Source organism: Anomaloglossus baeobatrachus, chromosome 11 (genome assembly GCF_048569485.1).
Source record: "Anomaloglossus baeobatrachus isolate aAnoBae1 chromosome 11, aAnoBae1.hap1, whole genome shotgun sequence".
In the NCBI taxonomy this organism is placed as follows: Eukaryota; Metazoa; Chordata; class Amphibia; order Anura; family Aromobatidae; genus Anomaloglossus; species Anomaloglossus baeobatrachus.
In genome coordinates, this window is record NC_134363.1 from 138,776,166 (window position 1) to 138,789,091 (window position 12,926).

General features: G+C 51.8%; 1 protein-coding gene across 1 annotated transcript in view; it reads left to right on the forward strand.

Annotated features, from left to right (window-relative positions):
- Positions 1-12,926, forward strand: part of CEP104 (centrosomal protein 104) — a 212,455-nt gene that overhangs the window by 79,155 nt on the left and 120,374 nt on the right. The window contains exon 8 of the mRNA XM_075328831.1: positions 3,819-3,974. Within this exon, the coding sequence (XP_075184946.1) occupies positions 3,819-3,974 (156 nt within the window). The remainder of the gene's footprint in view (positions 1-3,818; positions 3,975-12,926) is intronic.

A 12,926-nucleotide genomic window follows, 5' to 3' on the forward strand; every position in this document is an offset into this window, starting at 1 on the left:
GGAGCAGAGGGGCTCAGATTCCTGGCGGGCTCACTCACGCCCCAAGAAGGCAGCCGGAGGCACCGCTTCCAAGGCGGCTGCCTCATGACTTTCGGCCTCCTCCCTCCGCATCCTCGGTCGGTGGCAGGCTCTCCCGCTTTTGCGACATTTGGCTGCCACAGGTCAAAGACCGGTGGGTAACAGACATTCTGTCTCACGGGTACAGGATAGAGTTCAGTTCTCGTCCTCCGCCTCGGTTCTTCAGAACCTCCCCACATCCCGACCGAGCAGATGCCCTTCTGCAGGCGGTGTGCTCACTAAGAGCAGAAGGAGTGGTGATCCCTGTCCCTCTGCAGGAACAGGGGCAAGGTTTTTACTCCAATCTCTTTGTGGTTCCAAAAAAGGACGGCTCGTTCCGTCCTGTTCTGGACCTAAAGCTGCTCAACAAGCATGTGAACGCCAGGCGGTTCCGGATGGAATCCCTCCGCTCCGTCATTGCCTCAATGTCTCAAGGAGATTTCCTTGCATCAATAGACATCAAAGATGCTTATCTCCACGTGCCGATTGCTACAGAGCACCAACGTTTTCTACGTTTCGTGATAGGAGACGACCATCTCCAGTTCGTAGCTCTGCCATTTGGTCTGGCGACAGCCCCACGGGTTTTCACCAAGGTCATGGCGGCAGTGGTAGCAGTCTTGCACTCTCAGGGACATTCGGTGATCCCTTACTTGGACGATCTACTTGTCAAAGCACCCTCTCAAGAGGCATGCCAACACAGCCTGAATGTTGCGCTGGAGACTCTCCAGACCTTCGGGTGGATCATCAACTTCTCAAAGTCAAATCTGTCACCGACCCAATCACTAACGTACCTTGGCATGGAGTTTCATACTCTCTCAGCGATAGTGAAGCTTCCGCTGGACAAGCAGCGGTCACTACAGACAGGGGTGCAGTCTCTCCTTCATGGTCAGTCGCACCCCTTAAGGCGCCTCATGCACTTCCTAGGGAAGATGGTGGCAGCAATGGAGGCAGTCCCGTTTGCGCAGTTTCATCTGCGCCCACTTCAATGGGACATTCTCCGCCAATGGGACGGGAAGATAACTTCCCTGGACAGGAAAGTCTCCCTTTCCCAGACGGCCAAGGACTCTCTGCAATTGTGGCTTCTTCCCGCATCATTATCACAGGGGAGATCATTCCTACCCCCATCCTGGGCAGTGGTCACGACAGACGCGAGTCTGGCGGGGTGGGGAGCAGTTTTTCTACACCACAGGGCTCAGGGTACGTGGACTCTGCAGGAGTCCACCCTTCAGATCAATGTTCTGGAAATCAGGGCAGTGTATCTTGCCCTACTAGCCTTCCAGCAGTGGCTGGAAGGAAAGCAGATCCGAATTCAGTCGGACAACTCCACAGCGGTGGCATACATCAACCACCAAGGAGGGACACGCAGTCGGCAAGCCTTCCAGGAAGTCCGGCGGATTCTGATGTGGGTGGAGGACAGAGCTTCCACCATATCAGCGGTTCACATCCCGGGCGTAGAAAACTGGGAAGCAGACTTCCTCAGTCGCCAGGGTATGGACGCAGGGGAATGGTCCCTTCACCCGGACGTGTTTCAGGAAATCTGTCGCCGCTGGGGGGTGCCGGACGTCGACCTAATGGCGTCTCGGCACAACAACAAGGTCCCGACCTTCATAGCGCGGTCTCGCGATCAAAGAGCTCTGGCGGCAGACGCCTTAGTGCAAGATTGGTCGCAGTTCCGGCTCCCTTATGTGTTTCCACCTCTGGCACTCTTGCCCAGAGTGCTACGCAAGATCAGATCCGATTGCGGCCGCGTCATACTCGTCGCCCCAGACTGGCCGAGGAGGTCGTGGTACCCGGATCTGTGGCATCTCACGGTCGGCCAACCGTGGGCACTACCAGACCGACCAGATTTACTGTCCCAAGGGCCGTTTTTCCATCGGAATTCTGCGGCCCTGAACCTGACTGTGTGGCCATTGAGTCCTGGATCCTAGCGTCTTCAGGATTACCCCAAGGGGTCGTGGCTACCATGAGACAGGCTAGGAAGTCCACTTCTGCTAAGATCTACCACAGAAAGTGGAAGATTTTCTTATCCTGGTGCTCTGCACAAGGAGTATCCCCCTGGCCATTCGCGTTGCCTGTCCTTCTTTCCTTCCTGCAATCTGGGTTGGAAAAGGGCTTGTCGCTCGGCTCCCTTAAAGGGCAAGTCTCGGCACTATCCGTGTTTTTTCAGAAGCGGCTAGCACGACTTTCTCAGGTGCGCACGTTCCTGCAGGGGGTTTGTCATATCGTCCCTCCGTACAGGCGGCCGTTAGATCCGTGGGATCTAAACAAGGTCCTTGTTGCTCTCCAGAAGCCGCCTTTCGAGCCTCTGAGAGATGTTTCACTTTCTCGACTCTCACAGAAAGTGGCCTTTCTGGTAGCGGTCACGTCTCTTCGGAGAGTGTCTGAACTAGCAGCGCTGTCATCTAAGGCTCCCTTCCTGGTGTTCCACCAGGACAAGGTAGTGCTGCGCCCCATTCAGGAGTTTCTCCCTAAGGTGGTATCCTCTTTTCATCTTAATCAGGATATCTCCTTGCCTTCCTTTTATCCGCATGCAGTTCATCGGTATGAAAAGGATTTACATTTGCTAGATCTAGTGAGAGCTCTCAGAATCTACATTTCCCGCACGGCGCCCCTGCGCCGCTCGGATGCACTCTTTGTCCTTGTCGCTAGTAAGCGCAAAGGGTCGCAGGCTTCCAAAGCCACCCTGGCTCGATGGATCAAAGAACCAATTCTTGAAGCCTACCGTGTTGCTGGGCTTCCGGTTCCATCAGGGCTGAAGGCCCACTCAACCAGAGCCGTGGGTGCGTCCTGGGCATTACGACACCAGGCTACGGCTCAACAGGTGTGCCAGGCAGCTACCTGGTCGAGTCTGCACACTTTCACCAAACATTATCAGGTGCATACCTATGCTTCGGCGGACGCCAGCCTAGGTAGAAGAGTCCTGCAGGCGGCAGTTGCCTCCCCGTAGGGGAGGGCTGTCTTTGCAGCTCTAACATGAGGTATTTCTCTACCCACCCAGGGACAGCTTTTGGACGTCCCAATCGTCTGGGTCTCCCAATGGAGCGCCGAAGAAGAAGGGAATTTTGTTACTTACCGTAAATTCCTTTTCTTCTAGCTCCTATTGGGAGACCCAGCACCCGCCCTGTTGTCCTTCGGGATTTTTGGTTGTTTTCGGGTACACATGTTGTTCATGTTCAATGGTTTTCAGTTCTCCGATGTTACTTCGGAGTGAATTTGTTTGAACCAGTTATTGGCTTTCCTCCTTCTTGCTTTAGCACTAAAACTGAGCAGCCCGTGATCCCACGGGGGGTGTATAGCCAGAAGGGGAGGGGCCTTACACTTTTAAGTGTAATGCTTTGTGTGGCCTCCGGAGGCAGTGCTATACACCCAATCGTCTGGGTCTCCCAATAGGAGCTAGAAGAAAAGGAATTTACGGTAAGTAACAAAATTCCCTTCGTTCCACCACATTATGGTTGAGTTAATTGTTTGACTAAATATAGCTGATCATTTTCATGTTTAGAATTTTGTGCGGCCCCCGAATGATGGTATAAATCCCCAAGTGGCTCTTGGCAGAAAAAAGGTTCCTCTCCCCTGGTTAGGTAGACGTACCCTGTACCCTGTAACGTTTCTTCTCATAAAAGTTGTGCAAACTTTATCCAGACTAGCAACAACTTCTATGATCGAGTCCTGCCTGATCTTGGATCTACAAATTGCAGAATCAGGGCTCCTCTGTCACTTATGTGTGATACCTGAGTCATTAAATTACTCTTCTTCCCTCCCAGGTCGGGGAACGTCTTGGACGGTATGAAGTGGAGAAACGCTGCGCCGTGGAAAAGGAAGACTACGATTTAGCGAAACAGAAGAAACAACAGATGGAAGAATATCGGCAGAAAGTGTATCAGCAGTTAGAGCTTCATGACCTGATGGACATTGCCCTGGTAGGTACTCACATTTTTCCTTTGATTAAAGGGGTTGTCCACTACTTTGACATTGATGGCCTATCCTCAGATTAGGTCAGCAATGTCTGTGCGTCCAGGGTCCAACACTCAGCACCCCCTGCTGCCACCGCCGGGACAGAGAACAGCTGATCGGCCGGGTGTGGAGTGTCGGAGCATGGCCTATTAGGCATTGATGACCTATCCTAAGGATAGGCCATCAATGTCAAAGTCGTGGACAACTCCTTTAAAGGGAATCTGTCATCAGGTTTTTGCTATGTAATCTGAGAGCAGCGTTGTATAGGGCCTGAGACCTTCATCCGGTGATGTGTCATTTTCTGGGCTGCTTGTTAAAGTTTCAATAAAATCAGTGTTTTATCAGCTGGAAATAATCACTACTAGGTGTCACATGTCTTCATATCCTGCTGCTCTGTGTAACTCCATCCCACCGCCGATTAGTATCTTTCTGTCAATATGCAGTGTACACAGAAAGCTGCCAATCAGCTTTGTGGGCGGGGCTCTGCATTGCTCAGCATTCTGAGCACTGCTAGGTCTACAGCAGAGAAACCAGTGATTGTATTAGAATAACAGCAAACAGCCCAGCAAATGATACAGCGCTGGAATCAGGGTCTCAGCCCCTACATCATGCCGCTGTCAGATTACATGGCACAAACCTGCTGACAGATCCCCTTTTAATATGTGGTTGTTAGGTCTGAGGACTTTACAGGATTCAGCGTCTTCAGGGGAAGCCTTGAGGCCCAGCATCAATGCACCATTGTTTCTACCTCGCTCATTGATCGTAGTTTCTTTTTTCTATATGGTAACAAATAGTTTGATATTTCCTCATGTGACGGGACATTCCTGGGGATTTACCCCCCCCCCCCCAACCGATGGAGATCAAGTTCCTAATGACTTTTTAACAACAGGAGAAGAAAGGACAAGATAAAATCTGACAATGTGAGGCCGAGCTTGTAAACCCTTTCCAGTGATTGCTGGAGGTGATGCAGTGAGCCCCGGAGCACTCAGAGGGGCCCGAAATCTTGATTTGATAAAAAATACAACCTTTTTATGGGAACCAAGTCAGCTAATTTCATGTTGCCTGAATCAAGGACCGGCTTTGTTTTTGCAGCTGTATACGTCTAAGGCCTCCTTCACATGTCCGTGAAAAACACAATGTTTTTCACTGACATGTTAAAAACGCCTATGTCCCTCCGTGTGCCGTGATTCACGGGACACCTATGTTCTCCATATCCAATCCATGATACATGATCTGTACGCCGTGATTGCACATGGACGTATACTCACCTGTCCCCGCTCCTGCTGTCCGTGGTGCTGAACAGTCCCGCGGTGCTGCATCCGGCTGCCGCTGTCTCCCTCCTCTGCAGCTACATCCGGGTCTGCTCTGGCTGCATACATGAATATGCATGCCATAATGAGCCGGGCAGGAAGAAGCAGAGAGCAGCGGCCGAACACAGCGTTGCTGGAGAAGGTGAGTTGAAAATGCTTTTTATTTTCAATGTACGTGTTTCATGGACGAGACTATAGTATGGTCCATTGGACATCAGTGATGCCAGAAAAAAAAAAAAAAGGACACATCTCCGTTCAGCAATCACTGAAACGCGTGTATGCTGCACGGAGACACGGTCAGTGAAAAATCACTAATGTGTGCGAAGACCCATTAATTTATAATGGCCCTGTGTATGTCCGTGATTCTGGTACGTATAAAACTAGCACATACGTACCAAAATCACTAACATCTGAAACAGGCCTAAGGCTGCATTCACACATCTATGTGACGTGTCGGTGATCTGCCAAAGTTTACTCGAAGAGCACACAAATCCATTGATTATGTCCTATTGTGATCCTCTAAATCTGATCCGAAGAGGTCATGCTCAGAGTCTCGTGGATCTCCTTCTCGTATCCGTCATCTTAATGCATTTTTATTTTAATGAGTCCTTGATCAATGTCAAATTGTGCAGCACTTGGACATTTCGCTCGGATGTGTAAAGGCAAAATTTCTCCAAAATACTGGGATTCCCACCCTGCATCCCAAGATCTATAGGTCTCACATAAGGCCAGACCTGTCAATCATGGGAAGTGGGGCAGTAAGACGCAGCCTCACGCCGTCCTCTTATACTCCTCATCCCCATCTGCCTCATGTAAGTATATTCTTTGCAATATTTCAGAGTAAAACGTAGACTGCTGCAATATTACAGCCAAATTATGTCGCCCGTGGCTCGAGCGGTGTGAATCAGCTAAATCTCTGCTTCCTTAGCTGTGGCAAAACTATTCCCTGACAGCCAGAGGCAACTGGTGCTATATTGTTTAGTAATGGGACCCCCATTGATCTTTGATTGGGGTCCCATAAATCCATTTGAACACAAGGTGCAAAGAGAGGAGAAGAGTTTGTGATCTGCTATAAGTAGGCGTTTGGCAAACAGAACTGACCCATCTTGCTTGGGATAATGCAGTGGGATTTTTCTTGCATCCGCCTGTTTTCGGCAGTAACCGTCCCCATTCATCTATTCATTGACTGCCAGAAGTGACAAAGCACATTGTGCTCATATTAATCTACAGTTTTTCTATTATAAGTCTCTCTGGTCTTATGTAATGTGACATTTCTCAGGGTATATCAATCTATAAAATAAATTCTAATGACCTGATTAATCATCTCTCCTGTGTGTTATAGGAGATTAGTCCTATGGGGTTTTCATCCTAATGTTAACATTGAGAATATATTCTAATTTACGTCTCCACCAGCAGAATAGTGAGTGCAGCTCTGGAGTCACCGTGTACATACATTACATTACATTACATTACTTATCCTGTACTGATCCTGAGTTACCTCCTGTATCGTACTCCAGAGCTGCACTCACTATTCTGCTGGTGCCGTCACTGTGTACATACAATACATTACTTTTCTTTGTCGCTCCATTGGGAAACCCAGACAATTGGGGTGTATAGCTTCTGCCTCCGGAGGCCACACAAAGTATTACACTTTAAAAAGTGTAACCCCTCCCTTCTGCCTATACACCCTCCCGTGCATCACGGGCTCATCAGTTTTATGCTTTGTGTTGAAGGAGGCACACATGCACACAATGCTCCACATTTTAGTCAGCAGCAGCTGCTGATTATATCGGATGGAAGAAAAGAGGGCCCCTAACAGGGCCCCCGGCATGCTCCCTTCTCACCCCACTGAGTCGGCGTTGCTGTTAAGGTTGAGGTACCCATTGCGGGTACACAGGCAGGAGCCACATGCCGTTTTCCTTCCCCATCCCTTAGGGGCTCTGGGGAAGTGGGATCCTAACCGGTCATCCAGCCACTGGGACCGGGCTCCCTCCGCAGCCTCTGGGGGAATCTGCCGGACAGGAGACGGAGTATCGTCAGGGACATGGCCCTGCATCTACAGGTACTCTGTGTCCCCGTTGGGACGGTGCATGAAGCACCTTGGCCTCAGACGCAGCTGCGACTGCGGTGTGGATTTTTTTTTTTTTTTTTTTTTTTTTTTTTTTACTTTAGTCCCTGGCTTTTGCGGCCTAGTGGGTTAAACTCCCGCCCCTGAGCCTGCCAGTCAGGGAGAAAGGCGGGACGGTCGGTATGATGCCGACAGTGAGGGCGGGAGCACACTTCGCTGTCCTCCGCCCCCCCTCACTGATCACTATGGGCCACCAGGTTCCCGCACTTTTGCGGTTCCGCCCACGGCTCTCTCCTCCCCTCGGAACGCCGGCAGCCATTGTTATAATTCTGCCGGTGGAGGATCTCAGAATCTGCTCCACTGCTCTGGGAGAGGGGGATCCTAACCGGTCGCCATGCACTGGGACCGGGCTCCATCCGCAGCCCCTGGGGGATTCTGACGGACAGGAGACTGGACATCATCAGGGACAGAGCCCTGCATCATAAGGTACTCTGTGTCCCCTGAGGGACGGTGCATGCAGCATCTGTGTTACAAATGCCGCAGCGGTTGCTGAGTGGTTTGTGAGACTGGGACTACCGCGCCGACCGCGCCATGTTTGTCGGCCGCGTTTTTAAATTTAGTCCCCGGCTCTTGCGGCCTAGTACCATATACCCGTTCTCGGGCCTGCCAGTCAGGGGTAACGACGGGACGGCCGACTGGACGTCGGCAGGGAGGGCTGGAGCATACGTTGGTATCCTCCTTCCCCCTCACTGAGCACTGTGGGGCACCAGTTTTCAGGTGCTGACCCCCCTTGGTGCCGCAGTGTATATATATATGTTTATTTATATGGTATATGATCTCACTGTTCGGCAGCATTATTTGCTTTTGGCTGTATACCCTCACTGATTACTCTGCGGACGACATGCTGTTGTCTGCTCTTAAAGAATAAGGGTGCCAAGGCACTGGCTTATTTTACAACCTGTACCTCTTGTGCGGCTATATTACAGGCAGGTTCCACATACCCTAATGCTTGGCCCCGAGGGCACTCACTCAGCCGGAGCCTCCGGCACTGGTGGGACCCTCGGCCAGGTGGTACCGCCGGTTTCCACTGCACAGATGACAGGGACAGAGTTTGCATGTTGGAATCAGCAAATCTCTGAGTAGCTTTCACATTCCAGGACTCAGTCTATGGACAGAGGGTCTGCTAAGATACTGGAAGCCTTGCAGTCCAGACCGATAACACAGGGCCAGGGAGCTGTGAGTTCATCGCTCCCGGGTCCCTCTGGGTCGGTACAACAAGTGGCTCCTGGGGTAACACCCAGATCCCACGGTGAGAACTCCGTCACGGACCGCGGCCTCTGATAGGCTAAGCGGGCCCGCTGGGAACCTTCCCCGACTTCATCAGGAGTGCGTGTTTCGATCACTCTAACTCCAGAGGGGCCGTCCAGAAGCACAGAACTTTACGGACAAGCGCTTACTAAGCGCCTTATTGACACGCGTTACCCCTTTCCCCCCTGACGTTGTTAAGGGTTGGGCTCAGTGTCACAGGGTGGATTCTCCAGCTCTAGGCTGGCGGCTAGATCCGTAGTATTAGTGGCAGATGCCATCTCTCACGAATGCCACTGACAGGCAAATAAAGCTTATGATGAAATCCATCTATGAAGCCATAGTCGCATCTTTTGCTCCAGCCTTCGCAGCCGTGAGGGCACTCCAAGCTATCTCAGCTTCTCTGGCTGAGATTATTGCGGTTGCACATACCTCTGCCCCGCAGGTTGTGTCCTTCACTTCTCAGGCGTAGGTTTTTTCGTTCTACGCCATGAACGCCGTTCCTGGACTCTGCGAGCCGTACAGCGGTAGCATCCACCAATTCGGTGGCAGTCTGCAGGGCCATGTGGCTACGTGAATGGAAAGCAGGCTCTGCTTCCAAGAAGTTCTTAACCGGTTTGCCATTTTCTGGCGACCGTTTGTTTGGCGAGCAATTGGATGAAGTTCCTAGACAGTCCAAGGGAAAGGTCTCGTCCTTGCCCCAGTCCAAAGGTTTCGGTCATTTTGGTCCTCAGCAAAGTTCCGTTCCTCCACGTCCAACAGGTCAGAGGAGGGCTAGAGGAACTCTTCTGCATGGCGGTCTAAGTCACAAGGCGGCTTCCTCATGACTTCGGCCTCACCAAGACCGCGTCCTCGGTCGGTGGCAGGCTCTCCCGCTTTTGCGACGCCTGGTGGCCACATGTCCAAGACCGATGGGTGAGAGACATTCTGTCTCACGGTCACAGGATAGAGCTCTGCTCTCGTCCTCCGACTCTTTTCTTCAAAACATCTCCGCCCCCCGAGCGAGCCGATGCACTTTTTCAGGCGGTGAACAATCTGAAGCCTCGATGTCACAAGGAGACTTCCTAGCATCAATTGACATCAAGGATGCTTATCTCCATGTGCCGATCGCACCCGAGCTTCAACGCTTTCTGCGTTTCGCCATCGGGGACGAACACTTCAGTTCGTGGCACTGCCATTCGGCCTGGCGACAGCCCCACGGGTCTTCACCAAGGTCATGGCAGCAGTGGTGGCGGTCCTACACCCTCAGGGCCACTCGGTGATCACTTACCTAGACGATCTTCTAGTCAAGACACCCTCCTGGGTGGCATGTCAACACAACCTGACCATTGCTCTGGAGACTCTCCAGGGGTTCGGGTGGATCATCAAATTTCCAAGGTCAAAACTGACACCGACCCATTCACTGACTTGCCTCGGGATGGAGTTTCATACTCTCTCAGCGATAGTGAAGCTTCCGCTGCATAGTCAGCGTTCACTACAGACAGGGGTGCAATCTCTCCTTCGGGCCCAGTCACCCCTTGAGGCGCCTAATGCACTTTCTAAGGATGATGGTGGCAGCAATGGAGGCAGTTCCCTTGCGCAGTTTCGTCTGCGTCCGATTCTATCGGACACCGCAAATGGGACAGGAGGTCGACGTCCCTAGACAAGAACGTCTCTCTTTCCCTTGCAGCAAAACCTCTCTTCAGTGGTGTCTTCTTTCTACTTCCTGGGCGAAGGAAAAACCCTTTTGGCCCCCAGCTGAGGCTGTGGTCACGACGGACGCGTGTCTGTCAGGGTGGGGAGCGGTCTTCCTCCACCACTCGGCTCAGGGAACCTGGACTCCGACAGAGTCCTCCCTTCAGATCAATGTTCTGGAGATAAGAGCAGTGGATCTAGCCCTAAAGGTGTTCCAGCGGTGGCTGGAGGGCAGGCAGATCCGAATTCAGTCGGACAACGCCACGGCGGTTGCGTACATCAACCACCAGGGCGGCACACGCGCAGTCGTCAAGCCTTCCGAGCAGTTCGGCGGATTCGGCTGTGGGTGGAAGCCACAGCCTCCACCATCTCCGCAGTTCACATCCCGGGCGTAGAAAACTGGGAAGCAGATTTTCTCAGTCACCAGGGCATGGACGCAGGGGAATGGTCTCTTCACCCGGACGTGTTCTAGAGATCTGTTGCCGTTGGGGAACGCCGGACGTCGATCTAATGGCGTCTCGGCACAACAACAAAGTCCCGGCATTCATGGCTCGGTCCAAGGATCACAGAGCTCTGGCGGCAGACGCGCTAGTTCACGACTGGTCGCAGTTTCGACTGCCTTATGTTTTTCCTCCTCTGGCAATACTGCCCAGAGTGTTACGCAAGATCAGGTCAGACTGTCGCCGCGCCATCCTCGTCGCTCCAGACTGGCCGAGGTGATCGTGGTACCCGGATCTGTGGCACCTCACGGTGGGTCAACCGTGGGCACTCCCAGACCGACCAGACTTGCTGCCTCAAGGGCCATATTTCCTTCGGAATTCTGCGGCTCTAAAGCTGACTGTGTGGCCATTGAGTCCTGGCTCCTAGCGTCATCAGGGATATCTCCAGAAGTCATTGCCACCATGAGACAGGCCAGGAAACCAACGTCCGCCAAGATCTATCACAGGACTTGGAGGATCTTCTTATCCTGGTGCTCTGATCAGGGTTTTACTCCCTGGCCGTTTGCCTTGCCCACTTTTCTTTCTTCCTTCAATCCGGAATGGACAAGGGCTTGTCTCTCGGCTCTCTCAAGGGACAAGTATCGGCGCTTTCCGGTCCCACCTTACAAGCGTCCGTTAACACCCTCGGATCTTAACAGGGTGCTAACGGCTCTTCAGAAACCACCTTTCGAGCCGCTGCGGGATGTCTCTCTATCACGTCTTTCGCAGAAGGTGGCCTTCCTAGTGGCAGTCACATCACTCAGAAGAGTGTCTCAGCTAGCAGCGCTGTCATGCAAAGCCCCCTTCCTGGTGTTTCACCAGGATAGGGTGGTTCTACGTCCGGTCCCGGACTTTCTCCCTAAGGTATCCCCATTTCATCTCAATCAGGATATCGTCTTACCCTCTTTGGGTCCGCATCCAGTTCACCAATGTGAAAAGGATTTGCATTTATTAGATCTGGTGAGAGCACTCCGGCTCTACATTTCTCGCACGGCACCCCTGCGCCGGTCTCATGTGCTTTTGTCCTTATCGCGGGCCAGAGTAAGGGATTTCAGGTTTTCAAGTCAACCTTGGCTCGGTGGATCAAGGAACTGATTCTTGAAGCCTACCGTTCTTTTAGGCTTCCGATTCCTGCAGGGCTGAAGGCCCATTCTACCAGAGCCGTCGGTGTCCTGGGCATTGCGACACCAGGCTACGGCTCGGCAGGTGTGTCAGGTGGCTACCTGGTCGAGTCTGCACACTCTCACGAAACACTATCAGGTGCATGCCGATGATTCGGCAGATGCCAGCCTAGGTAGGCGACTCCTTCAGGCGGCAGTTGCCCACCTGTAAGAGGGGGCCGTTTTTCGGCTCTTTTTATCGAGGTATTCTTTTACCCACCCAGGGATTGCTTTTGGACATCCCAATTGTCTGGGTCTCCCAATGGAGCGACAAAGAAGAAGGGAATTTTGTTTACTTACCGTAAATTCCTTTTCTTCCAGCTCCTATTGGGAGACCCAGCACCCGCCCCTGTTCCCTTCGGGCTGTTGTTCTTTTGTGTACACATGTTGTTCATGTTGAATTGTTCTTTTGGTTCATGGTTCAGTTCTCCGAACATCCTTCGGATTGAATTTACCTTAGACCAATTTATAAGTTTCCTCCTTCCTGCTTTGGCACCAAAACTGATGAGCCCGTGATGCACGGGGGGGTGTATAGGCAGAGGGGAGGGGTTACACTTTTTAAAGTGTAATACTTTGTGTGGCCTCCGGAGGCAGAAGCTATACACCCAATTGTCTGGGTCTCCCAATAGGAGCTAGAAGAAAAGGAATTTACGGTAAGTAAACAAAATTCCCTTCATCCTGTACTGATCCTGAGTTACATCCTGTATTATACTCCAGAGCTGTACTCACTATTCTGCTGGTGCAGTCACTGTGCACATTCATTACATTACTTATCCTGTACTAATCCTGAGTTACCTCCTGTATTATACTGCAGAGCTGCACTCACTATTCTGCTGGTGCAGTCACTGTGTACACACATTACATTACATTACATTACATTACTTATCCTGTACTGATCCTGAGTTACCTCCTGTATCGTACT